The sequence below is a fragment of the Herpailurus yagouaroundi genome, unplaced genomic scaffold (assembly GCF_014898765.1).
Source record: "Herpailurus yagouaroundi ecotype Mexico unplaced genomic scaffold, PumYag 29, whole genome shotgun sequence".
NCBI classification, from domain to species: domain Eukaryota; kingdom Metazoa; phylum Chordata; class Mammalia; order Carnivora; family Felidae; genus Herpailurus; species Herpailurus yagouaroundi.
The window spans coordinates 19,167,818-19,194,353 of NW_024412377.1; the positions used below are offsets into that span (position 1 = coordinate 19,167,818).

Here is a 26,536-nt window from a genome sequence, read left to right on the forward strand (position 1 = left end):
AAAAAAAAAAAAAAAAAAAAAAAAAAAAAAAAAAAAAAAAAAAAAACTTCGGTTAGCCTTAAAAGGCACAGCCATTTATATCACAATACAGAAAAACTGGGTCATTTGGATGGTGGAGTTAATCTGTATTTCAGAGCCAGATTTAAGGACAAAGCTAAGTCTACTATTTTATCTTGATTGAATTCATTGTTAATGATCTGCCCAGCCTAGTTCCGTCCTTCTGAGACTTTTGCCAATTTGGCCCCAAGGCTCTGCCTTCCAAATCCTGGAATGGTGGCTTCAAATAACTTCACTTTGATATGTGTTTGTGGATTCAGCCTGGTATTTCAGATTTGGAATTTATAGGTTAGTTTTTCCCCATGGTTCAGTAACTAATTAATGCTTCTTTTTAAAACAGTTAAAGAGTTGCTTTATCCATGTAAATCACATTACAGGAATTAGAAACCACGAATAAGTTTGCTTGAGTGGACAAAGCTGGCTTCATAGGCAATTGTACAGGGCCTTACTCTAAGAAGGGCCCCACACTTATTTTAAGGCTCTGTTGTTGCCATGTTAAACATCTTAATCATTTTTAACAACAGGTCTGACACTTTTATTTTATAATGGGCTCTGAAAATTATGTAGCAAGTCATTTGGATGGGCAAGAACCTTTGCAATTAGATACAGATATGATTTTGAATCCTGGCTCTCCCTGTTATTACTGGGATGAAATTTTGTAAATTAGGTATAGAATTAAATACTGGATCTAGAAACAGAATGACTAGTTTTAAATCTTAGTTTTACTACTTCTGGTATTAGGATTTTGGCAAGTTTCCAAAACCCTTGAAGCCTTAGTTCCTTCTCTGATACATAAAGTCAATAAAAATATGAGTAGGAGAAAATTAATATAAAATTCTTAGAATAATACCTGGCACAGAGTGCTTAATGTTAGCTATTATTATCAATATCTTGGTCTCCTCATCTGTAAGAAGGAAGTAATAATAATACCTACCTACATGCATGTTGTTAAATTATACACACCTGGGGTGCCTGGGTGGCTAAGTTGGTTAAGCTTCCAACTTTGGCTCAAGTCATGATCTCACGATTCATGGGTTCAAGTTCCATTTCAGGCTCTGTGCTGACGGCTCAGAGCCTGGAGCCTACTTCGGATTCTGTGCCTCCCTCTCTCTCTGCCCCTCCCCTGCTCATGCTCTCTCTTTCTCTCTCTCTCTGTCTCAAAAATAACTAAACATTGAAAAAAAAATTTTTAAATGGTACACACCCAATGTTTAGCATCGATTTTAATTTACAGTGTCCATGCAATAAATGTAATGCATTTATTTCTCCCCCAAAGAGGATATCTTTGGTGTCCAATTCTAGATAATTTTTATTAGTCAATATTAAATGTTGATTTGGGATACCTGTAGCGATGCCTCAGTATATATATAAATTATTGAAAAGAATTAAAGGTGTTAAGAAGCCTTTTAAAAACTTAGACTAAAATTACAATTCATGCATATAATGAGGGAATTTTTTTTTTGATGTTTATTTATTTTTAAGAGAGAGAATTAGTGGGGGAGGGGCAGAGAGAGAGGGAGACACAGAATCTGAAGCAGGCTCCAGGCTCCAAGCTGTCAGCACAGAGGTGGATGTGGGGCTCAAACCCACAAACTGTGAGATCATGACCTGAGCTGAAGTTGGACGCTTAACCAACTGAGCCACCCAGCCCCAGAAGGAATTATTTTTAAAATAAAATAAAACCTAAAACTATATGTTAAATATTATGTACAAAAACGTCATCTTACTGATTTCAGCAGCTATAACAGTTAGATTGTGCCATTGAGATAGTTCACGGTCAAGTGGCTTTGAAGTATAAAGGGATCCATTTCCAGAATGTATGTTAAAGATCCTGTCAAGGTCAGTATGGCGATCCAAGGAAAATCTGAACAAAAAAAGCAAAGAAAAATACATGGCAGTATTATCGGTTTGTAGGAGAAAATGTTGTAATGCGAACACACAGTAACATATAAGTTCATACAAGTCCATAGTACTGATGTAGAACGAAGACTGTTTCATTGATTTATCTCACATACACTTGTGTGCATTGGTGCGTGCGCGCGCGCACGCGCGCGCACACACACACACACACACACACACGACCCCATCTCCACCTCCCTCTTCTTCTGGAGGCAGGAGCTGCCACTTTGTTCCACATTCAAACGCTGGTCTTCTGAATATTTGTGTTATTAAATCACTACCTATTGCCATATTCAACTGAACGTGAAGTACTTTCCTACAAGATAGTTGGGATTACAGGTGGTTACAATACCAGCTGACTTTAGCCAGAAGCTGCAAATTCTGTGAGGGAATTACCATAAGGATCTAATGCAAAAACAAGAAAGGAAGAAAGAAGAAAGAAAGAAAGAAAGAAAGAAAGAAAGAAAGAAAGAAAGAAAGAAAAAACATTCCCAGAAGCATAGTTTTTTTCTTAGTGATGAAATTGGAGACAATAGTATTTTCATTAAAAGAGTAGGTTATTGTAACACCTGGGTGGCTCAGTTGGTTAAGCATCTGACTTCAGCTCAGGTCATGATCTTGCGGTTTATGGGTTCGAGCCCCGTATCAGGCTCTGTGCTGACAGCTCAGAGCCTGGAGCCTGCTTTGGATTCTGTGTCTCCCTCTTTCTTTGCCCCTCCCCCACTCATGCTCTGTCTCTTTCCCTCTCAAAAATAAATAAACATTAAAAAAATTTAAAAATAATAGGTTACCAATTTAGGATGATATTCAGTAACTTCATGGTATGATACCCATGAAGCTTCAGCTTGTTAACCACATGTATCATTAAAAAAATGCATATATTTTGACAAGAGGTGTTTAAAAAAACAGAAAATTTTGGGAAAGGAGTTTTCACACATTTGTACCAAATAAGGTCTTAGTATATGTATAAAAAACCAACTATGCTGCAAATTGATTAAAGGCATTGTGTTGGGAGTCATTCTAAAGCCTACTGACAGGTTTATCAATCAGGTTGATATAGTTGGCATAAATCCCATTATTTGGGGGATTGTCAGGCAAGATTTAAGCTAGCTATACCCCTCATTGGTTCCTGCCAGTTCACAATGCTAGTGGCTTACACATGCTTTATAGTGCCTGAGTTAGCCAGCATAATCCTCAAGTTATATTTAATGCTCTGTGTTAAAAAAACAAAGCAAAATAAAGGTAACAAATCCTAAAGTAACATTCAGTTTTGGCATACCTTTTCCTAAGCCACAGCTGTCATTTATTTTAATATTTTTATGAAATATTATTTTTAAATGGTGTTTTGTGAGTGATAATACAAAATGATTTTTAAAGTGCCATAAAACTCTTTTCTCTTTTGATATTCCAAACTTGTATAATATTTCCAAAAATCCATTTAAATTTATAATCCTTATGCTGGGTTTTGAATAAACTGCATTAGAGGAATGACATATCTTGTCAATACAGCTAATGTGATTTTACTTTTGAGGATTGCTTATTTTAGATTTTTATTTTAAATCAGTTCTAAATGGAACAGGACAGTAATTAACAAATCTCCTCAATAAGGTCTAGCCCTCTCTAGTATCAAAATGTGAATTCAGTTTTGCATGCAAACAACATGTCTTCCCAGTCACACATTAATTTGTAAAACACTGAATCTCTGTATCTGGAAAAATCATGAATTCTGTCTCAAGTTGACAAAGTTCTTTTACTCTAAAAGACTCAACCTACCTTCCATACAAAAGTGCCTGTACTACCCGTCTCTGCCACTTACCACGTTGTATTTGGAATTCCCTGCAACATCAGCATGTGAGTTACATCTCAAACAGGAAATCAAAGATGACAAAACCAAGCATCATTCTTGACGGAGTAGGCACTCAATGAATATCATTTCTCTTACTGAATCTTCCTCCCTAACAGACTGAGAACTCCTTGAGAAATATGTTCATATCTGATACGGGGATCCACAAGTACTTGTTAAATGAGAAAAAGAACAACTGACTTCTTTGCGTTCTGGCAAATAAGTTTTCTTATTTCTATAGAAATATGCCGTGAAGTTGCAATACGTAGATCAAAATTAAGCATTATTGTCCGTGTCATATAATTTTATGTGTGTTTCATCTTCTTATAATTTGGTTTTAAAAATAATTAAAAATTTAGGAATTACGTAAGATTATGTTAAAGATACAGAGAGATCCTGATTCTTTTTCAAACATGACATAATTATATTTTCTGATTCTCTATTGGCAAATTCTGTGTGCTAATTTTCATTTTATTTTTTAAAATCATTCCAGAACAAACATTTAAGTAAAGCCCTTTGATTATTATATTAACATCTACACTATATGACATAAACAATTTAAAATGTCCCCAGTCCTATCTATTCCATAAGCACATTGCATTAGTAAAACTATTATATTTCTGATTACACATATATATTTTTAAACTACATGGTCCATCAAGATTAATATCTCAACATATTAAGTTGAATTTTCTATATCAAGTTAGCATTGATTCAATTATACAACAACCTTTATGCAATAGACTTTGTCATTAATAAGCAATAACGTCATTAATTGTATTGCAATGATACACATAAATGGAGTCGTTTCTTAGACTTGCATTCTGATTACATATTTTACTTTTGTTTCAAAAATCCACGGACATATTTTGACATATGATAACCATCAATCTATAAAAGGATGCAAAATCTATTTCATTGTCTGGATAATATTTTACATTGCCACTTAACACCCCTGGATTTAAATTGAATTCTCCTTAGATATAATATATTTCTTTTGAAAAATGCCACTTTCAAACCAGGAACACAGAACACAGGCTGTTAAAGTCATGAAGAGCTAGGCCAAGAAAATGCTTGGACAGTATTTAATAGGTAAAACTAAGTATGTATTTTGGCTATATAAAGCCTTCAAAGTTAAAAATATCTAAGAATGGATCCATTTCAATGAAGACAAATGGGGAAGAGACAATTATGGGGAATTCATGCTGGTAAATGAGAGCTGTACATGATTGCCATGTATGTGATTTGTGATGCTGTATGTGAATGGAAGAAAATATTTTGGTAATTTGAAACCACATGGATGGATCTAGAGAGTATAATGTTAAGTGAAGTAAGTCAGTCAGAGAAAGACACATACCATATGATTTCACTCATATGTGGAATTTAAGAGACAAAAGAAATGAACAAAGGGGAAAAAAAGGAAAGAGAGAGAAAAACCAAAAAACTAGAGAATAGATGGTCACCAGAGGGGAGTTGGTGGGGGGAGTGGGTGATGGGTGAAATAGGTGAAAGGGATTGAGAGTACACTTATCTTGATGAGAACTGAGTAAGGTATGGAAGTGTTGAATCACTATATTGTACACCTGAAACTAATATAACACTATTTTAGCGACACTAGAATTTAAAAAAAAAAAATCATAAAAATAAAACAAAAATATTTTGATAAAGTTATGTAAATCAAGCACTAATATATATATATGTATATATATATATACACATATATGTTATATATATGAAGACATATTATATATATAAAATATATTATTTCAAGTTCTTTACTATATATATTATATATAATATGTCTTCACTTGAAGGTATGGCAGAACCTGTAGCAGTTTTAAGTTTGAGTTGAGTTAGAGGCACATGGCATACAAGATTTTTTCCTATTCTGCTGTTGTATACTTTGGAATCAAAGAAGAGTGTGCTTGGAAATTGTGTAATCATCATTTAAACTCTTACTTGACTAGTCCATGTGGAGCAAGGGGGAGGAACAATTAACCTGTTGAGAATTAGGGAAAAGAGTGAAATACAAAACACATGATATACTAATGGTTTAAAATGGCCATTTTGTCGGTAAATATTATATATAGATATCCGTATTTCTTTTTAAAATAATAGAACAAAATCAATAACAACTTTGAGTCTCTCTCATTTGTACGTGTTTATCATATTTCATGTGTTTTTGAGCTGCCATAAGAAAGCAAAGCAAAAATAAAAAGTGAAATTAAATTACTCTGATCTTTCTGGAATGCTCTATTTTCTTTACAAATACTTTTTGAAACAGCCAAAACAAAAACAAACAAAAACCTTCCCTTCTTTGATGGTAGGAGTACATGGGAGTCTCTAAAATGTATTTTCACTGAATTGTAACATTGTTGGAATCATATTCTTTTTAACTGTTACAACTCTCAACTTCTCATATCATTTAATAACTGAAAGCACAAAGAAGTGATTCAGTTACATTGTGATAGCACAGCTGACACAGTCTCCTTTATCTGTACTGGGATCAGAAGAACAAATACCTTAAAAGATACAGGCAGATGATACAAGCTAGGTTTTAGGCTAAAAGGCATGATCTGAAGTGGAGAAAATTATAAAACTGTGCACGCCATGCCCCAAAACATTCAGAGACAATTTACTTTAAACACTTGTGCTCCTCAGATTGATGTACAACTTACAGACAGACTCATATATTTCAATGCATTAAATGCTATCAATAGAATTTCTTACTCTCTACACTTATTTCAATTCCCTTTCTTTCATCGGCAACATGGGCATAATTACCTAATGGGGCTAGAAGCGGAATCTGGGTCCCTTGCCATTACAGTACCAATGATCGTGCCCACTTCGATATCCTCATGAACTTCAAACAGGTAGGAGGATCTGCTAAAAACGGGAGGTTCATCCACATCTTCTACGGAGATTTTCACAATTGTTGTGTCTTTAAATGGTCCCAGGTAATAAAAACGTGGATCCACATGGGTATTTTCTGCTTCAACCTTCAGAGTGTAAAGTCTTCGGCTCTCGTAGTCAAGTGGCTGTGTAAGTAAATCATCAAATTAGAATGAGGGAAATTGGATTATATGTTCCTTTCAAGTTACAGTGTGATTGTCAAAGCCTGGTTGAATTTTGTCAAGTTGTTTATTAACCGGAAATAATTAAAAGTAATATAAATAGGGGCGCCTGGGTGGCTCAGTCGGTTGGGCGTCCGACTTCAGCTCAGGTCACGATCTCGCGGTGCGTGAGTTTGAGCCCCGGGTCAGGCTCTGGGCTGATGGCTCAGAGCCTGGAGCCTGTTTCCGATTCTGTGTCTCCCTCTCTCTCTGCCCCTCCCCTGTTCATGCTCTGTCTCTCTCTGTCTCAAAAATAAATAAACGCTAAAAATAAATAAATAAATAAATAAATAAAGTAATAAAACTAATAATATACCTTTACATATCAGATAAGGTTCGATTATTACTTTTTATGCATTCAATGTGTAATACTTCAGAATATAGGAAAATTAGATTTTAAATATTGGAAATATTGAAAAGAACATTAAAATCTATGTTATAATGTGGTGACTCATTACAAAAAATGGGCTGAGGGGCGCCCAGTGGCTCAGTCCGCTGGGCGTCCAACTTCAGCTCAGGTCATGATCTCACAGTCCCTGAGTTCGAGCCCTGCCTCAGGCTCTGTACTGACAGCTCAGAGCCTAGAGCCTGCTTCAGATTCTGTGTCTCCCTCTCTCTGCCCCTCCCCCACTCAAGCTCTGTCTCTGTCTCTCTCAAAAATAAATAAACATTAAATTTTTTTTTTAATGGCTGGTAGATTGTGTCTGTGTTCATGTGTTCATGTGTGTGCATTACTGTTAAATGTCTGCAAGCAAAATATTTAGTTATCTTTTTACATGTATATCGTGATATTTCCATTCAGTTTAATGGGCTCATGGTACTACAATAAACTTTATGTAATTTTGAAGACTAATACAAAATTTTCAATAGTTGTATGAAACATTGAAGATCAGGAAAACCTGGAGTAAAGAGAAGAGAGAAAAATTCTGATAGCAAATTAGTAATTAGGTTATATTATGAATAAACAAAAAAAAACTGACTTAAATATTGATGTAGTTTAACTGTAAGGAGTGTGAAATCAAGCTCCTCCCTTCTCACCCCTCCAAAAGGTATGTTTTGTAAACAGAAAAAAGACATTGTGGTTTGAGATTCTTTCAACCTTCCTCTTTTTATCTGATAAGCAGTAAATTCTATTTGCATTATTATTACTTGCCAGTCATGAAAAACAACAAAGAAGCTGCTTCCTCCTTTCCTGGTCACTGTCCATTTAAAAACATTTCGTTGTGTACCTTGGCCTTTGCAACAGAATCTCTGGATAGTTTTGATTCCTCAGTTCTTCAGTGGTTACTTAATGAAATAGAGTTTTCAGGACATTTCATTGGGATCTGTCACGGGGCCTTAATTTTTTTCTTAAAATGATCATACTGACGCTACAATGAAAAACCTAGTTACCTTTAAACTGAATCACTGAGCATATGTTAGCAGAAAAGTTTAATTTATGTAGCAGAAGGGAAAATGTGAACAATTAAATTATCTTTGAAAATATGCTGTGTCTTTTTTATTAGCAGCTCTAATTATTGCTTCATACATCTGGATAGACGGCATGCTACTTTCTATGCCTCCAACTGTGATGATATGTTGCCATTATTAGCTATTAACTGCTTTTACTAAAAGAAAACAATGTTATTATGGGGGGGCTTTTATTAACATGGCTCAAAAATACAGTCATACATATATTAATTTGCCTTTTAAAGTTTGTAAAAACTCAGGTTTCATGTTTCAGTCAACAAGAGCATTTGGTCAAAACGCCCAAGGAGATCTTTGGCTCTTGTCTCTCATGTTTGTGCTTGATATAAATTACATTTGGCCATGATAGTGGCATCTCTTCATGGACAACGCATGAGTGGATGGCACATAACGAAAGCCTTATTTGCTAAATGGGAAGATGCTTATTTATACTGATTATGGGCACCTTTTTCACTGTTATAATGCCTTCCTGTGTGTCCTTTTCAGTTATGATGTCAAACATATCAGTCCCGTCACCATCAATAATTCGGTATTCTACTTCTGCATTTTTCCCAGTGTCTGCATCAGTTGCTTTTACACTTCCAATGGCTGTGCCAACTGGCGAGGACTCAAGAACTCGAAGGTGGATGGTGTCTGGAAAAAAAAAAAAAAAATATATATATATATATGTGAAAGAGATTTTTCATTATAAGTCTTAAACTCTACATCATATGTTAACTGATTAAAAAGTTGAAGACACATAGTATGGATTAAGGTCTAGGAATGGAAAAAGAGGAATTTAGGGGCTTGTGTCTATGCATATAACAAACAGTGAGTGCTATCCTTTAATCATGTTAAGAACTCCGTTTTAAAAATAAGCATGTTGTCTTTTTTTGCATTTGCACAGATAACTAGAGATCAGCTTTGAGTGCAGATACGTACCTGTGTGTGTTTATAAAATCACAACAAGTCTCAGAATATACAGTGAATATTTATATTTAATTGTTTCCCCTTGGTTTTATTTAGTTGTTAACTAACCTTAGTTTCTTTCAGCTGAAGGACAGAACATTACAAAATTCCATGAAATCAGCTTTAGTGGGGAGGAATCCTATTTCTAGAAATTTGTGACAGCAGAAACAAAGAATAGTCTGTGGCCCTTCACAGTCAATGTGAAACACTCAATTCTGACAAGTTCCCTCTATTCCAGAGCAAAACAAGAATTTAAGCCTCTGGTGCATCTAGATGTCGTTCCAGTGGGAACAACTTCTACTGCTGATGAGATTTATGTGCATAAACATAAATCTCATAAATTTATGATCATAAATTATATATTACTGACAGACTAATTGACCTGAAGCCCTCTTCTGATTATAGCACCTTCATGCTCATAAACCTTAAGTAATTCTCCTTCATGTAGATGATAAAGCCCGGGCCTCTCAGCCAGTCATGCTCTTACCTGAGTATATTCTTTCCCAGTGTATTTTTCCTTTAGACACTTGTATGGAAGTTTTGCACCAAATTGGACTTTACAAAGTTTTCTTGTCAAAAGTTAATGTCTACATCTCTCTCTCTCCGTTTTTCACATGCTATCTCCTTCACATAAAATTCTTCCCCCACTACTCTCTTCTAATCACAATGCAATTTATCAAATTTGAGAAAATGGCACTGTTACAGTGTTACAGTGAGTGTTTGGGGGCTGTGCTCCTCAAAATTCTATATTGAAGCCTGAACCCCCCATTCAGTACCATAGAATGTGACTGTATTAGGAGACAGGGTCTTTAAAGAGGTAATTAAGGCTAAATGGGATCATTAGGGTGGGCTCTAATCCCATATGGCTGGTGTCCTTCCAAAAGAGGAGATCTGGTCACAGGCACAGAGCTGAGACCATGTGAAGACACAGAGAAGACAGCCATCTAGAAGCCAAGCAGAGGCCTCAGAAGAAACCAACCCTGCTGATCTTTAACCTCAATCTTGGGCTTTCAGCTTCCAAACCTGTGAGAAAACAAATTTCTGTTGTTTAAGCCACCCAATCTGTGGTGCCTTATTACGGCAGTCCTAACACAGGGACGTCTACCTGCTCCCTTTGGGAAGTCATTTCCCAGGACTCCGCTTCTGCCACTCCCCAGTGCGTTTCAGCCTGTTCTTTCTTTTATATTTTGTAGTGTTTAATTTTTCTTTTACATTTTTCTCTGCATCTATTTTTGGTAACACTGTTGAAAGCAACTCTCAACTCATTCCTTGGCTATTGTCTTTCTGGCACTCCTTACCTTTGCTGTTTCTTCTCAAATTTCCTGTCCCTGAGGATTCAGATGGCCCTCACTCCCTTCCTTCGGATGTTTGCTCAACTGTGACTCCCTCACAAGCTTTCACCAATAACCTTATTGAAAATAGCCTTATCGGAAATACTACACCCATTCTTCATAGTACCTGCAACAGCTAATCATTGTATCATTTACTTATTTATTTTTATGTACCATGAAGAGGTTATGCGAAACAGGGACTTTGTATTTTTCCACCACTATTTTCTCACGCTTTTTCTTTCAATGCAGTGGCCATTATATACTTATTTGTGTATTAGATAAATGAGAAACTTCCTAACTTGTCTACAAGCTCCTTTACTTGACTAAATTCAATAAAATCTCAGATGCTATTATACACTGCAGTCATGTTATCCTTTTGAAAACAATAATGTTCTTTTGTGTGTGTTTCAAGCTTTTATTTATGAAAACAATAACCCTATTGATAATTACTCAGAGCTTCAAAATTCTTTGATTGGTCCCATTGAACTTGAAATAAAACATACATAAGCTGTCTCTCCATAAATTTGCTTCTCTGTCTTGTCATCCTTCTCTTAATTAATACTCTCCACAGCACTGGTCTCTTTCAGGTTTAGACTTTTCCAGTATTCTTTCCTTACTTCAATTTTCCACACAACTCTTTGCCTGGAAACCTCTAACTGTTCTTTTGAAAAATATCTGTTTCACAATCTTTCTATCACAGAACATCACTGACTCTAATCTATTTACTGCTACAACTTCCTTTAAAATATTAAATTTTATAGAAGCAGCGTCTCAGTAAGTTGATTTATTACACTGTAGCAGAAGCAGCTTTTCTAAAACACAAAAATAATGTCACTGTTCTACTGAAAGCACTTATTATTGACATTAGGATTTTTTTTTTTTTTAAATTTCATCATTTAGTTTATAATGTCTTTAAAAGCCACTTGCTGTTAAAATCTTCGGTATCATGATTGTCTATTCTCAGATCTAGAGTATATGTGAAGTGTAGCCACATTAATGCTGTTTTCAATTAATGATCAGTTAACCAGACCAAGAATAGGGAATACATGGAATATTTTACAAAATAAATAAAAATAATATGAATGATTTGATTGATATGTATATGAAACCTGCACATACCATCTAGAGAATACAGATTTTTTTAAGCTGGCATGAAGCACTGAATCCCAATTGATCAAGAATTAAATTATTAGACATGTTTGAATAAATTTTAATAAATCTGTATCAATTAAATTATCTGACCATCCTACAATTAAGACAGAAGTTAATACAAAAAAAGAAAACTCCCAAATACTCATATTCTTGAAAATTTAAAAGAAATTTGAAAATAATTCCTATGTAACTGATGGTTCAAATAAGATACAAATATAGAGACCTAAAAATAATTGAAAAATCAGTGAAAAGAAATTGAAACATGGTACAAAGTGATTCTACTTAGAGAAGGTAATTTTTTTTATGTTTATTTATTTATTTTGAATGAGAGAGAGTGTGTGCAGGGGAGGGGCAGAGAGAGAGGGAGAGCGAGAATCCCAAGCAGGCTCCACACTCAGGGCAGAGTCAGACATGGTTCAGTCTTATGAATCATGAGATCTTGACCTGAGCCGAAATCAAATGGTGGACACTTAACTGACTGAGCCACCCAGGTGCCCCTAGAGAAGGTAATTTATAACTCTGTGTGTTTTAATACAAAGACAATATGAAATTAATGAGCTAAGCATTAAACATAAGAACTTAGAAAAGACATAATAGCCATCAAAGAAAAATAAGGTAATAATTAAGATAAAAACAGGAAGTGATATCATTGAAAACTAGTGTAGAAAAAAGAGAATAAAAGTGCCCAAAGTTAGTTGTTTTAAAAGATCCACAAAATAAATGTATAAGGCAAAATGGTTCATGAAAAGAGGAGATAGGGCAAAAAGTATTAAGAATGATTTTAAAGAAATGCAACTACAGATAATGTAGTGATTTAGAAATTTAGAGAATATTATGAACACTTACATGTCAATAAAATTAAATATTTAGGTAAATTCCTAAAGATAATTAAAAATGTACAAAAGCTACTAAAGAGAGAATAAAATATGATTTAAAATATGATTTAATATATGATATAATATTTAAAATGATCTATCCTCCTAAATACTAACAGCTCAAATATTTTTTTATTCTTTTTTTAAATATTTTTCTAATTGTTTTTAATTTATTTTGAAAGAGGGGGGTGAGAGGGACAAGAGAGGGAGAGAGAGAATCCCACACAGGCTCTACACTGTCAGCATAGAACCTGACGTGGGGCTTGATCTCACAAATCATGATATCATGACCTAAGCCGAAATCAAGAGTCAGATGCTCAACTGACTGAGCCACCCAGGTGCCCCAACAGGTCAACTATTTTTAAGGAATATTCACAAAAAACAGAAAATTCTTTATTTTCTGTTCTTATGTAAAGTCTTTGGAGAAAAGAAAAATGAGGATTCTCCCCAAACTCATTATAAGAACAATATAACCCTGGTACTAACACCAAGTAAGAGTCCAATGGTTATACAGTGTGGGTTAAAAGTCAAGATCCACCACACCTAATCGTATAATGTTTAGCAAGTTCATTTTTAATGTTTAATTCACCATCATTTACATTAAGTTTAGTTTTTGAGAAATGTTATTTTAATCACTTTACTATTAACTAACTCCAGACTTTGGATTTCACCAGCTTTTCTATTAAAGTCTTTGCAGAGATCCTACTTTGCATTTAGTGGTCATGTTTTCTTACTCCCTCCAATCTGTAAGTGTCAGTCTTTCCTTGTCTTTGTGACCTTGACACTTTAAAAAACTACTGGTTAGGGGCGCCTGGGTGGCGCAGTCGGTTAAGCGTCGACTTCAGCCAGGTCACGATCTCACGGTCCGTGAGTTCGAGCCCTGCGTCGGGCTCTGGGCTGATGGCTCAGAGCCTGGAGCCTGTTTCCGATTCTGTGTCTCCCTCTCTCTCTGTCCCTCCCCCGTTCATGCTCTGTCTCTCTCTGTCCCAAAAATAAATAAACGTTGAAAAAAAAATAAAAAATAAAATAAAAAATAAAAAACTACTGGTTACTCTGTAAAATGTCTTCCAATCTCGGTCTGTCTTATATTTTTTCGTGATTTCATTGAGGTTTTGCATATTTGTTAACAGAACACAGAAGTGATCTGTTCTCAGCATAGCATATAAAAGGAGGCATGTGATGTCAATATGTCTTGATCCCTTGGTTAAGATGGTATTTCTAACAGTCTCCTCCATTACTAGTCAGTAATTTTTAAAACAATTAATGCATGTTTTGGGAGATACACTTAAAGATTATGCAAATATTCTGTTTCTCCTCAAAAATCTGCCCACTAATTTTAACATTGATGAGTGATCTTACCTGTAATACTTACTATTGTGATTTTCTTATTTATTTATTTGTTTGTTTGCTTTTGAGAGAGAGAGAGAGAGAGAGAGAGAGAGAACAGAGGAGGGGCAGAGGGAGAGGGAGAGAGAATCTTAAGCAGGCTCCACGCCCAGTGCAGAGCCCAAGATGGGACTCTATCTCACAACCATGAAATCATGACCTGAGCTAAAATCAAGAGTCAGACCCTTAACTGACGGAGCCACCCTAGCGCCCCAATACTGTGATTTTCTAGTGGTGATTTTCGATTTTCTTCATTATTTCCATATTTATTATTTGGAATTCTTCTGAAAGGAAAAGCTGCTCTTTCTCCCCATGTATTTCTGTTATTGTCTATTTTTATCAGCATTGACTGCAGGACACGTATTTTATAGTATGCATTATAATCCAATAATATCCTAGGTATTCTTTTGCACCAATTCTTACAGGTTTCGTCAGTGGGTGCTCCTTTCAGTTGTTCATGATGACTTTCAACATGCCTCTGCCACCTTTTAAAAATGTTTTACTTATTTAAGTAATCTCTACACCCAACATGGGCCTTGAACTCACGACCCCAAGATCAAGCATTGCATGCTCTATGGACTGAGCCAGCCAGGTGCCTGCACTATTTTTTTTTTTTTTTTTGAGTGCTTCCTTAATTTCTGGCATCACAAAATGTTACAGGTTCATCTTATGTTTCCCTGACCAAGCCTTAAATGAGCCATGTCTCAAAGTAAGTCCTAATTTCTTTTACTTTTTTTTTTTTTTAAATTTAATGTTTACTCATTTTTGAGAGAGAGAAAGAGCATGAGTGGGGGAGGGACAGAGAGGAAGACACAGAATCAGAAGCAAGGTCCAGGGTCCCAGCTGTCAGCACTGAGCCGGATGTGGGGCTTGAACTCACAAGCTGTGCGATTATGACCTGAGCTGAAGTTGGAGCTCAATCAACTGAGCCACCCAGGCGCCTCAGTCCTAGTTTCTTTAATGGAGATAGAACCATAATTTTAAATATAACGAGGTATTCAAAACGTATAATAAATGAAATAACTCATTTCATAATGTGCAAATGTGTCAAAAAAGCCAGGAGACAAGGAACTACTTGCCTTTAAAATAAGAAATCCAATTATATCTTTGATTAAAAGATATACATAACAGGAACTTATTTTTTTAACTTGTTAACTGATATATATATTTTTTAATGTTTTATTTATTCGTGAGAGAGGGAGAGAGAGAGAGAGTCAGAGCATGAGCGAGGGAGGGGAAGACAGACAGCGGGACAAAGAATCCGAAACAGGCTCCAGGCTCTGAGCTGTCAGCACAGAGCCCAACGTGGGGCTTGAACCCACAAGCAGTGAGATCATGACCTGAGCTGAAGTCGGACACTCAACCAACCCAGCCACCCAGGCGCCCTTGATATTTGTTTTAAAAATAAAATATCTGTATCCTTCAAAATGAATTTAGAGTGCTCTAAGTTTATAATATTAGTGTTTTTAAAGTTTTTAAAGCCTAAAAGAAAATCCTGTGCTATAACAGAATAAAAATATTTCATAGAAACACCATAATATTAAAACTGATTACACAAATTTTTATGTATAAATTCACACTTATAAACTAACTGTACGTTTTTATTTTAATCATTGTCTCTGAAAAGGCGTGGAATTTTATGCCACTAGCATGAAACACAACCCTAATGCCCAAACACTGGTCACAAGTGTTTTCCATAATATAAACTAAATTTTCTTGGAGGTTTGCTGTTGTAAGTCAGAGGAATGGAAAGTGAGATCAAGAATTCTTCAGACTGAAATTAAGTGAGATATCAAAGATTAATGGGATAAATAGAAAAACACAAAAATCAACTTATTTCTACTGTCCATCATTTTGAAAACGTGATCATTGATAATACAATAATAATTTAGTTGACTGAAAATCATTAAAACAGGCTTCTGGCAATGAAGCTAGATAATTCAGTTTAACTGGAAAACAATATTTGTGGATCATAAATTGAGATAGAAATATACACTTGAAGGTATTAAAAAAGGACAAGCACCAAGTTGACAGAAAATGAGAACCTACAAAAGTAAGTAGAAAACTGAAATCCCCCTTTGGCCTGAGGATATTTACCATCTCTACAAAATTGATCATTATTTTTATGGCCTCTTCAAGCAAGAAGGACATATAGCAAGCTCCACGTAATCCACAGATGGGTTATGCAACAACAAATTGTCTCCACAATTAACTAGGATTAGTGTTTTGCAGGAAAACGTGACCTAAAAACAAACCACCTTTCACAACATTTTACATTCCTAGTGTGGGTTCATAAGATCCTGAAGAACTATATTTTTTACAGACATAAGCAGCGTTAACTGCTAGAAGAGAAAGATGACACTGTAGCATCCATCAACACAAAGGGAAAGGATTATAAGTCAGGCTACAGTTGCTCCAGGGAGAATCTGTGTATGGATAAGAAAACCACTGAAATTATGCTACCTGGGGGGATCCTTCTTCTTCACTGCCTCTTGCCATACCTTTCTTTTTCAAGCGCTTTTTACAAGAGCGAGAGACATTACCAGCCCTGGAAAGATATATTATAGCTGAATAAAAATACAGTTGTAAATATTTGACTCATAAAGTCACAAAAGAAGGAAAATGATGGAGTAAGGTGCCACAAGATATAGAACAACATATCAAATGTCTGGTGAGATAGAAACACACATACATATAAGTAAATATGTATATAAATACATATACGTGTGTGTATAGATCCATATGTATTTGTATGTACTTATATGCACATACATTCTTAGGAAACAAATAGCTCTTTAATATTTTAATGGAATATATTGTCAACAATCTTTATAAATAAGCTATGAAATTTCCTAATGAAGGTTAATTCAGCTCTGTCAGAGTATTACAGGTATCTCTGCCTTATGACTTCTTTTGAATTAACATCGTAAGTTTCCTCCCCTTTTCCTTCATGTTTCAGAGTAATTATTGAACTACAAAATACTAAGGCATATCTATATATTAACCAAATTATTTTATTGCCAAAGACAGCTGTAAGTTACATGGGAGGGAGATTACACAGAGATGTGTTTATCTCCAATTTTCAACTTTATCCTGCAAAGGTCCCTCTTCAATTTCCTTTCTATATGCAAAAACTTTAGTTAAAAATTCTGAGTCAGTGTCTTTTTGGTTATCTGCAACAATCCTCAGCTCACACACACACACACACACTACACACACAAGTTGTTTCTAAAACTTTAATTTACAAGTAAATGTAGGCCAATATTTTAGCAATCTTTAGCAAGGAAATTTCTAAAATAGGACAAACGATTAACAATGCATAAGATAAAAGGTTGATGAATCAATCTATGCTCTAACTAATAACTTCTCTAAATAACAGACAATATAGAGAAAGTGAAACATGTTACAAATAAAGAGAATAATTTCACCTTGAAAAACATAGTATGTCTAAAGTCCATAAGAAAAGACTCATAAGCTACCAGAAAAATTGGTCAAGAATATGAATGGTGAACAGTTTACAGTAGAGGAAACAAGAAAGGTAAATAAACAGAAATATGTTGGATTTTAATCAAGCAAATGCAAATTAAGGCCATGATGTGATGCCATTTTATACCTACTAAATTGACAAAAATTAAATCTGACAAAACCAAGTATTCAAAGTATGTGGTATAATGGGAACTATTACGCAGAGCTGATGGGTGTTAATTTTGGCACCATGGTTTTGGGAAATGTACTAATTAGCTAGGGCTGCTTTAACAAAGTGTCAAAACCACAGAAATTTGCTTACAGTTCTGGAGCCTAGAAGCCTGAGATCTAAATATCTGGGAGGGCCATTCTTTTCCTGATCACTGTACGGGAGAATCCTTCTTTTCCTCTTCTAGCTTCTGGGCCTTGCCCAAAATCCCTTGTGTTCCTTGACTTGTAATGACATCATTCCAGCTACATGGACATCTTCTCCCTGGGTGTTCACATTGTCTTCCCTTTGTGAATGTTTGTCTCTATGTCCAAATTGCCCCTTATTAAGGACACCAGTCATATTGGATTAAAGTCCTAACCCTGAAAGACCTCCTTGTAACTTGATTACCTCTGTAAAGACCCTATTTTTACATAAGGTCATATTCTGACATACTGAGGTTTAACACTTAAAAATATATGTTTTAGAGGACACAATTCAACCCATAACAGGAAACACATGGGAATATATAATGCAAACTTAAATGGTAGCATAAACAAAGCCCAGCAAGGCATATGAGAATAGTTGCAGAAATGTCATATAGAAACACTATTTGTAAAATGAAAAAAAGAAAGGAAAAAAAAGGAAGAGAACCCAAATGTCAAACAGCATGAGAATAATAAACTTGTTACATAATATGTTTGCAAACAAAATTCAAAAGTGAAAACTGTGATCTATAGTTATGTGAAAAAAATATATATGAATCTTAAATACATAATAATAAATGGAAATAGGAATGTATCAGAAAATTATATACAGTGTGATATTATTTTTATAAGCTATAAACAATAAAAATCAATAATATATTTTTATGGATATGTAAATGCTATATGTATACTTATAAATTATCTATATATGTATATATGAATATATATATTAAATAACAAAATTTGAGGATCATGCATATAAATGAAAACTATTTTTAAAGTCCTTGTAATGATTCAAAGTGGTACTACTTATATTCTCTTGTAGTTATTATAACATACGTGAAGATTTAAAGCAAACAAGCAAACTCATATACACAACAAAGCAACACTTAAAACTGTTGGTACTGGGGCACCTGGGTGGCTCAGTGGGTTAAGTGACCAACTTTGTCTTAGGTCCTAATATCACTGTTTGTGGGTTCGAACCCTGCATCAGGCTCTGTGCTGACAGCTGAGTCTGGAGCCTGCTTCAGATTCTGTATCTCCTTCTCTCTCGCTGCCCCTCCCCTGCTCACGCTCTGTCTCTCTTGCTCTCAAAAATTTCAAAAAAGTTAAAAAAAAACAAGTGTTGGTAGTTAGGATTCAACAACATGTCTCACAAAGTTCGAATATATATTTGAGATTTATATATTATATAGTGTATACATTATACATTATTATAATCATATATTATGTGTAATATATTTATATATTATTTCATATCAGTATATATATATTTGGGATTCATATATTATATATTATCTATAACAATATAATATATGCTATATATTATATAAATAGTAATTATATATGATTGCATTTATGTGATATTAGTATAAAATTCCTTATAAATTAATATAAATATATAATATACAATAACAAAAATACATATAACAATACAAGGAAACATGAGTATCCCAGGAAAACAAAACACTGATATAAAAAATTCCAAAAGCAAATAAAATGAAACAAATAGAAACTTGGAGCTAGATCAACAAAAGAATGTGGAGCCATCACGTAAAAAATATTTTAAAATATATTCAATATGCTTTAAGAAGTAAAAGTGGTCATAAAAATCTCACCAGAAAATAACTATAAAAAGTGGCTGGGCATTTTTGATAAAGAGCCAAATACAGTAAATAGATATTTACAATATAATAGTTGAAGTTAAAAAATAATGGATGGGTTAAACTGAAGATTATGATTATCCAACGTGGGAATCTGAGGGCTAGAGGATAAATGGAAGGAAGTATATGCAATTGAAAACTCATATGCAACTGAGTGGTTGAAAAAAAAAAAAGACATGGATTAAAATGTCAATGGACCTTTCAAGGTAGCCCCTGATCCTAGCAAAATATTGAACAATGTCATCAAAATTTGATGATGAAATTATTTTCAACCCAGCCAGCATATTAATCAAATGTGATAACCCAATAAAGATAGTTTTAGACTCAGCAAATTTCTCTCCCTTTGGGCTTTTTGAAAGAACCTAACGAAGAATGTATTCCAGGAAAATAAGGTGCTAAATCAAGATATGGGAATACATGAGATGTCGACAGTTTTCTATCCAAAGTACGAAAGTAAAAAAGGAAAGTCTGGGATGGCAGGATTTCCTGAGCTGTAAAGATTAGCCAGCCCATGCTGGGAGGGGAATACGAGGGCTTTAGGTGTGCAACCCCGAACGCTGCCAAAATGAAGCTAAGTGCTATGGGGCTGCTTGCGAACGAGTTTTGAGCAGCTGTACACGGAGCACATGAAAAGCTCAAAGCTGTAATATCTTGGAAAAATACAACTTTGGTAAAGAGGATCGCTCATATTCAATAGCTGAAATTATTGCATGGGAAATAAAATGTCTGGTTTTGCCTTAGAAACATTTGAGAGCCAAAATATGCTCTGTTAAATATTTTGGCCCAGGGGCGCCTGGGTGCTCAGTTAAGCGTCTGACTCGGTTTTTGGCTCAGGTCATGATCTCACAGTTTATGAGTTCGAACCCCATGACAGTGCGGAACCTGCTTGGGATATTCTTTCTCTCCATCTCTCTCTGCCCTTCCCCCACCTGCTGTGTCTAAATAAATAAATAAACAAAAATTTTTAAAAAGGTGGCACAATGGTCAGCATTTTACATAGTTCATAGCATAGTATTTTGATAAGCTCCTTTTGAAACTTGCAAGGTTTTTTTTTTTTTTTTTAGACAATTAAAAAAATACATATATATATATATATATGTAGTGATTCTGTGAAAATGATGTTGGGATAGAAAGACAGAGAGAGATTGGCAATACTGGATAAAGTAAACCTAATCACATTACTTAAATTTGCTAAGATAATGGATAGTGAAATGGGGAAAAAACTGATATAATTACATCTAGGGGAGAATGGATTGAGATGTTACTGTGTTCCATTTTCACTAATCATGAAAGGAAGTCAAAGGTGAGATATAAAAATATTTCAACAAATAATAAGATATTGCTTAAAGAATTGTAGCTTAACCTAGATGAACTGAAAAAGTTACAGTTTGAAGTTGTTTTCTGTGAGGAATAGAGCTACAGGTGAGGAAGATTGGAAGAGGTGGCTTATTTTCCTTTTTAAAAAAATATATAAACTTAATACTTCGGTGCAAAATATTTTTTAAAACCTTAAGTAGAAAATTTTCTTGATGATATTAGGGATTATCAGGTTCTGGTAAAAGGTTTCCTAATCATGGGTCTTCTTTTAACAGACAGAGACAGAACAAAAGAATAAAACGTTTTATTGTTTCATTAATTTTACTGTCACACAGATTTCACTGAATATTGCCTCTGGAAATCTGTTCTCCCACTTTTTATTTTTAGCTTGGACATTTTTGAGATTGGTTGTATTTTTAGGCACATGCTTAGATTCTGAAAATCTGCCTGCTTTAAACTTGTCATTATAGTTCTGGTCAAGAATCCAAAATTATTTATCACTTCATTTTATTTTTTGGTTGGTGAAGGGACTATCTCCATTGCAAAATTTATTTCCCTTTGAGGAGAGTAAGCATTATCCGTGTTAATTTTCAGTACCTTCTGAGACTTAAGCAGGAAGTGACCATGTTCCAATGGTTCATATTATAATAAGACTAAATTAGTATGTATATCTCAGTTCTCTTCCACAGTAGTTTGTTGTAAGGGACACACACACACACACACACACACAACACAAACACATATAGTAGGTGAGTTGGGAATATGTGTGTACATACAGGCACATACATATACTTATTTACCCCTGAAATGTTAATAAAGGTATGTTCAAGGTGTCTCATACTTTCCAGAAAAGCCACGATTAAGATGGAGCCCATTCATCAAAATAGTATAGATTTAGCTCTCTATTAAATAATTCAAATAGTATGATATATACACACATACAATATATGCAGTCATGATTGTTTTAATTCTATGGCAGCTCTAGTAATTAATTTGTTCAAGAACTAGTTATTCAGTGCCCAACATATACAATTTGACAATACTTTCTCTGGAAAGGTTTCTCTGGAATTATGTTTATGTGCAGAAACTTATTTAGGGAGAAGATTCACTGGGTCTATTTCAAAGTTAATAGACTGCATTTCTATATTTTAAATGTGTGAAAGAACTACTCACTCCTATTTTATAATTCCTTTCCAAGAGTAGTCTGCTGAACACAAGTATCCTAGTTTGTCAAACAAACTGAAATTATTTTCATTAGGAGTCTGCAAGGGTGTTTATCATGTAGGGGTTGGGAGCAAGAGAGACATCGGAAGGAGGCAGATTGTTACGCGTCCGTTGACAAAAGCACAGTAGCTCCTATCACCCATCTAACGTTTCATTTTTCCTTAAACACATCTATTTGCATGCTCCTTATTTTTACTCTTACAGTTGATGGAGCTTTAATTATGTGGTACGCTTTCCTATCAATTCCAATTTATAGTTGTTTTAAACTCATTCCCAGGTGTCAGATTGAATCATTTGCTTCTCTTTTAATGTTTAGAGCAGATAAATGTTTCTTCCTGGAGTATGTTCTTAGTTTGGTTATCGACTTAAGCACAAAGGCATGAATGCAAGGGGAAATTGCCATTTGTGTCTCATATATGGACAGTCGTGGTTAGAAGTACAAATCTAAAAGATAATATTGCAGAGACTTTGTAAGGACTGGGCAGAAGGTATGGGAAGTGCACTTTGAGACCATTATTGACAACCTCACATCACATCTGAATTTTCATTATTAAAGATTTCAACCAATTTTGATGTATTTCTGATTTTATAAGATTCAAGATTAAACATTCCAGGTCATTGTTTTACCAAAATTTTGATCAATAGGACCTTTGCACTTGAATATTAAAAACGCTGCAGATTTGTGTACTAGAATTAGAAACAATTGACAGCTCAATGTAGGAGACTCTGGAGGAAAGACAGAAGATAAGCCAAGTAAGAGATGTGACAAGATGACATCCTCAGAAACAACAAGAGATGCCAGAACATCAGTGGGAGGGCAGCAAGGGCAAACTCAGGTTTTGAGCTTGGCAGGAAATAGTTGCAGTTTTGTTTTGTTGATAAAAAACAGTAAGGCTCAAAGAGATATAATTTGTCTTTTCCTTTGTTCCCTGCCCTTGTTTCTATTCACATTTATGTAAGAACTCTCAGCATTTCTAACACTGTGATGAAAAAAAAGAAAAAAAAGCACCACATACATGTATCAACAAAATAATTTAACATTAGTTTAATTTTTGTATTTGCTTTGTGTGTAATCTTATTGTAACATCTCTACGCTGCATAATAATCTCAAACAACACTTGCTTTAAGAAAAATGACACAATTATGCACGTTTATAAACCATTCCGTTGTATAATGTTTAAAAGATGTTTTTTAATGAGCTTAACAGGAAGAAATTAAAAACGAGATAAAGCTCCTTGGAGAAAACTGCACAGTGGTTAAGGAAATTATGCAACGCTAAATGGGCATTTAGGAGAAAGGAGAGGAGAGCTGAAAGTCACACCAGAGACTGACAAAGGAATGAGGCTCTGGAACTGAAGACTCTCACCAGAGGAAAGACAGAAACCTAAATTTGTGAGCACTGGAGACGTGATCACCAGCTTAGCTTTGGGCATTGAAGTTAAATTAGAGCAAAACGAGATGCTGCATGAGGTTTTAGTTTCCTGTTCATTGAGGAAAGTTACAGGACAAAGCTTTAAGGAAAGCTGCCCATTGATTCCCATGGACTTGGAAATCCATCTGGATACGTATCTTTGAAATCATCTCCGAGGTTTGGCATCAATGCAATGCACACAATTGCAATGTATAGAAACAAAATTGTACATAGGACATGGAGAGGTTAAGATAACCTTAAACTAGTCATTCATAAGCATATTAACATTGTATTAGGTGGCCCCTATGTTTGCAATGTGTCCCTGAATAGGCATACTAGAACCTCTGTAACAGCCAAACATTACACAGCTAGTTTGTATCTAAGTATTTATATCTATACTCATCCGGGGGGTATTATTCAACTTCGCTCTGAAGGATACAAAAGAACTTTGAATCCCATTTTTTCAAAATGCCAAATGGTTTAGTCGAAGGGAATTCTCCATGGAATAACTGGGGAGTTTCAAGTGGATTTCTGTATAATTTCCATGCACACTACTCCTCTGAGGAATGTATATCTTGTGCATATAGTATTAGCATTTCCCCAGTTATGTCCCTCTAAACATTTAGCCTGGCTGAGATCATACATGTCTGTTTTCACTTATATGTCATGTGTGTACCTCGGATCAACATATTTTTCACTTATATGTCATGTGTGTACCTCGGATCAACATATTTTTTCACTACTCCTAGATATCTGAAACTCAATTCAAAATCTTCAAATCAAGCTGAAATCCCTGTCTCTCTCTTCAAACAATGTCTTCTAGTAAAAAGCTAGAAAACAGCTTTTTCTTTTGCTCTCTCCTTTCTCCTTCAAAACTTTTGTCGACATGATGACCAAGTCCATTGGATCACCCACTTAAATGTGTCTCAAATTCCTCCTCTCCTCGGCATTGGTCCAGACTCTCATCAACTGTGCTCTTGTGATCCAAGCAGTGTGCTTCATTGCTGCCAGAATAATTAGCATAATTATTCCTTTGCATAATCTATATGGCATTTTAGTTTTATATCCATTCTTTTTCCTGATGTTAACAATGCCCATACATTTTCCTTCTTGTCTCATAATCCCTGCTTCAAACCCTGAGGTCCAGCCATACCAAACAGAACTCATTTCCTTTGTTTTCCTACCTGGAGAACTCTTATATAATTTTCTCTTTCCTGATCCACTTACATCTGAAGAGTTTATCATTTGATGGTTTAGACTTCAATTGGTAATTATAGTATGAATGTTATTGCAACATTCTCCAGTTATAGGTGGGTATGGAATATGCATGTCAACATACATATGTGTGTGCATACATATATGAGCATGTATACTTATAACTACACATCCGTACATACACATAACCTATATCTATGTGCAAAAACAAGCAAGAAAAGAAGTAAAGAAGACATGGGGTGTGGGATAAACTATAAAGGTGTGTGTGTGTGTGTGTGTGTGTGTGTGTGTGTGTGTGTGAGAGAGAGAGAGGACACAGGAAAGGGAGAGTTTGTGTCTATACCCTTCAAAATACAAACCATTTGTGGATGTATCCTGTATCTTGTATCTCTCTTTATTAATTTATTATTATTTACTAGCATAGTTCCTGCCCACACTGTATGACTTCATTCAACATTTTATAAATCAAGGAATGCTTTTACAACACCATTTCTTTGTAATTATTATAAACTGTAGACATTGGAACCATAGGGAAGAATCCTACAAATATTTTGGTGGTCACAGTAAAAATCATAGTTATCTCTAACCAATAAAAATTATAGAACAGTTCTAAGGAATATAAAGGTATTTTTTTTCCTAGACAATGAAAAAGGGAAAAAGAGATATTTTAAATTTCATTCCTTCTTTCTCAGGCTAAAGCATCTTCCTTGGGAAATACCTGACTGTTGCTCTAGTTGAAATGTGGTCTAGTTGAAATGTGCTTGATAATTTTAAAATATGCAGATCAGCCTGAGGCCTACATTACCTTAGAATCCCCAGTAGAGAAGAGGTTGACTCTATTTACAAAGGAAAAATCAGCACTTATTAAATCAAATCTCTCTTGTACCAGGCAGGGATTACGGTAGTCTCACAGCTCACTGAATGTACAGGTCTTAAATCCCTATGTATATCATAGAGACATTTCCTTGAAAGACCTTGTCTGATGCAAACCTGTTTATTTATCTGTCCAAGGAGTATAAGGACAAAAACAAAGTATAAGGACCAAAAAACAAAACAAAACAAAACAAAACAGCCAGTCATGTTTGGTCCCTGGGAATTGCAAAAGCACCAACCTATAAAGGTTTCATTTCCCTATTTGTAGCAAATGCATAGACATTTCAAGAATTTAGTATACCTTATCTAAAGTTATCTGTATAATCTACAAACAAGTAGTGAATCATGGAATTAATGAAAAGCAAAATGATCCAGGGAAGATAAAGAAGAGAGTCTTTCATGTACCAATTTCTTTCTTGGTGTAGTGGTTAGAAGTGTAGATTTTTGAGCCAAAGAACCTTGATCCCCAATCTGACTTTAAATTATTTGCCAGTTATAGGACTTTGAACAAGTAACTTAAGTTTACATATATCTGTTTTTTTAACTAATAAAAAGGAGGAGGCAATTATGTCATAATGTTATATAGATATTGTGAAGACTTAATGAGTTTTTTTTTTTGTATTTTATAGTTCTCAGTACACGCTATAACACTGTGCTTATTACTATTATTTTTATACTGCTGTTTTGAAATTTAGGCAAACTAGATAACCCATATTTATGTAATTTAATGGGCTAAATAAAGTCAGTCAGTGTCCAATCTCGGACATTTAGATAAAACACATAAATATACATATGATATCCTTTTAGGGCTCTGAGTGATTCTAGAATTGTTTGCTATTATTTCTCAATTGGCTATGGTTGTGTATAACCTTTAGATACAAT

The 26,536-nt window shown here is 34.6% G+C and overlaps 1 protein-coding gene across 3 annotated transcripts in view; it reads right to left on the minus strand.

Moving 5' to 3' along the window:
• The window catches only part of LOC121043019 (cadherin-10), a 151,845-nt gene that overhangs the window by 43,645 nt on the left and 81,664 nt on the right, over positions 1 to 26,536 (minus strand). For all 3 annotated transcript variants that reach the window (XR_005796648.1, XM_040494485.1, XM_040494479.1), the window contains exons 6-8: positions 8,825 to 9,012; positions 6,584 to 6,837; positions 1,785 to 1,921 (exon numbers count right to left, since the gene is read on the minus strand). Coding sequence is in view for 2 of the 3 variants with exons in the window: in XM_040494485.1 (XP_040350419.1) it covers positions 1,785 to 1,921; positions 6,584 to 6,837; positions 8,825 to 9,012 (579 nt within the window). In the remaining variant the exon portion in view is untranslated. The remainder of the gene's footprint in view (positions 1 to 1,784; positions 1,922 to 6,583; positions 6,838 to 8,824; positions 9,013 to 26,536) is intronic.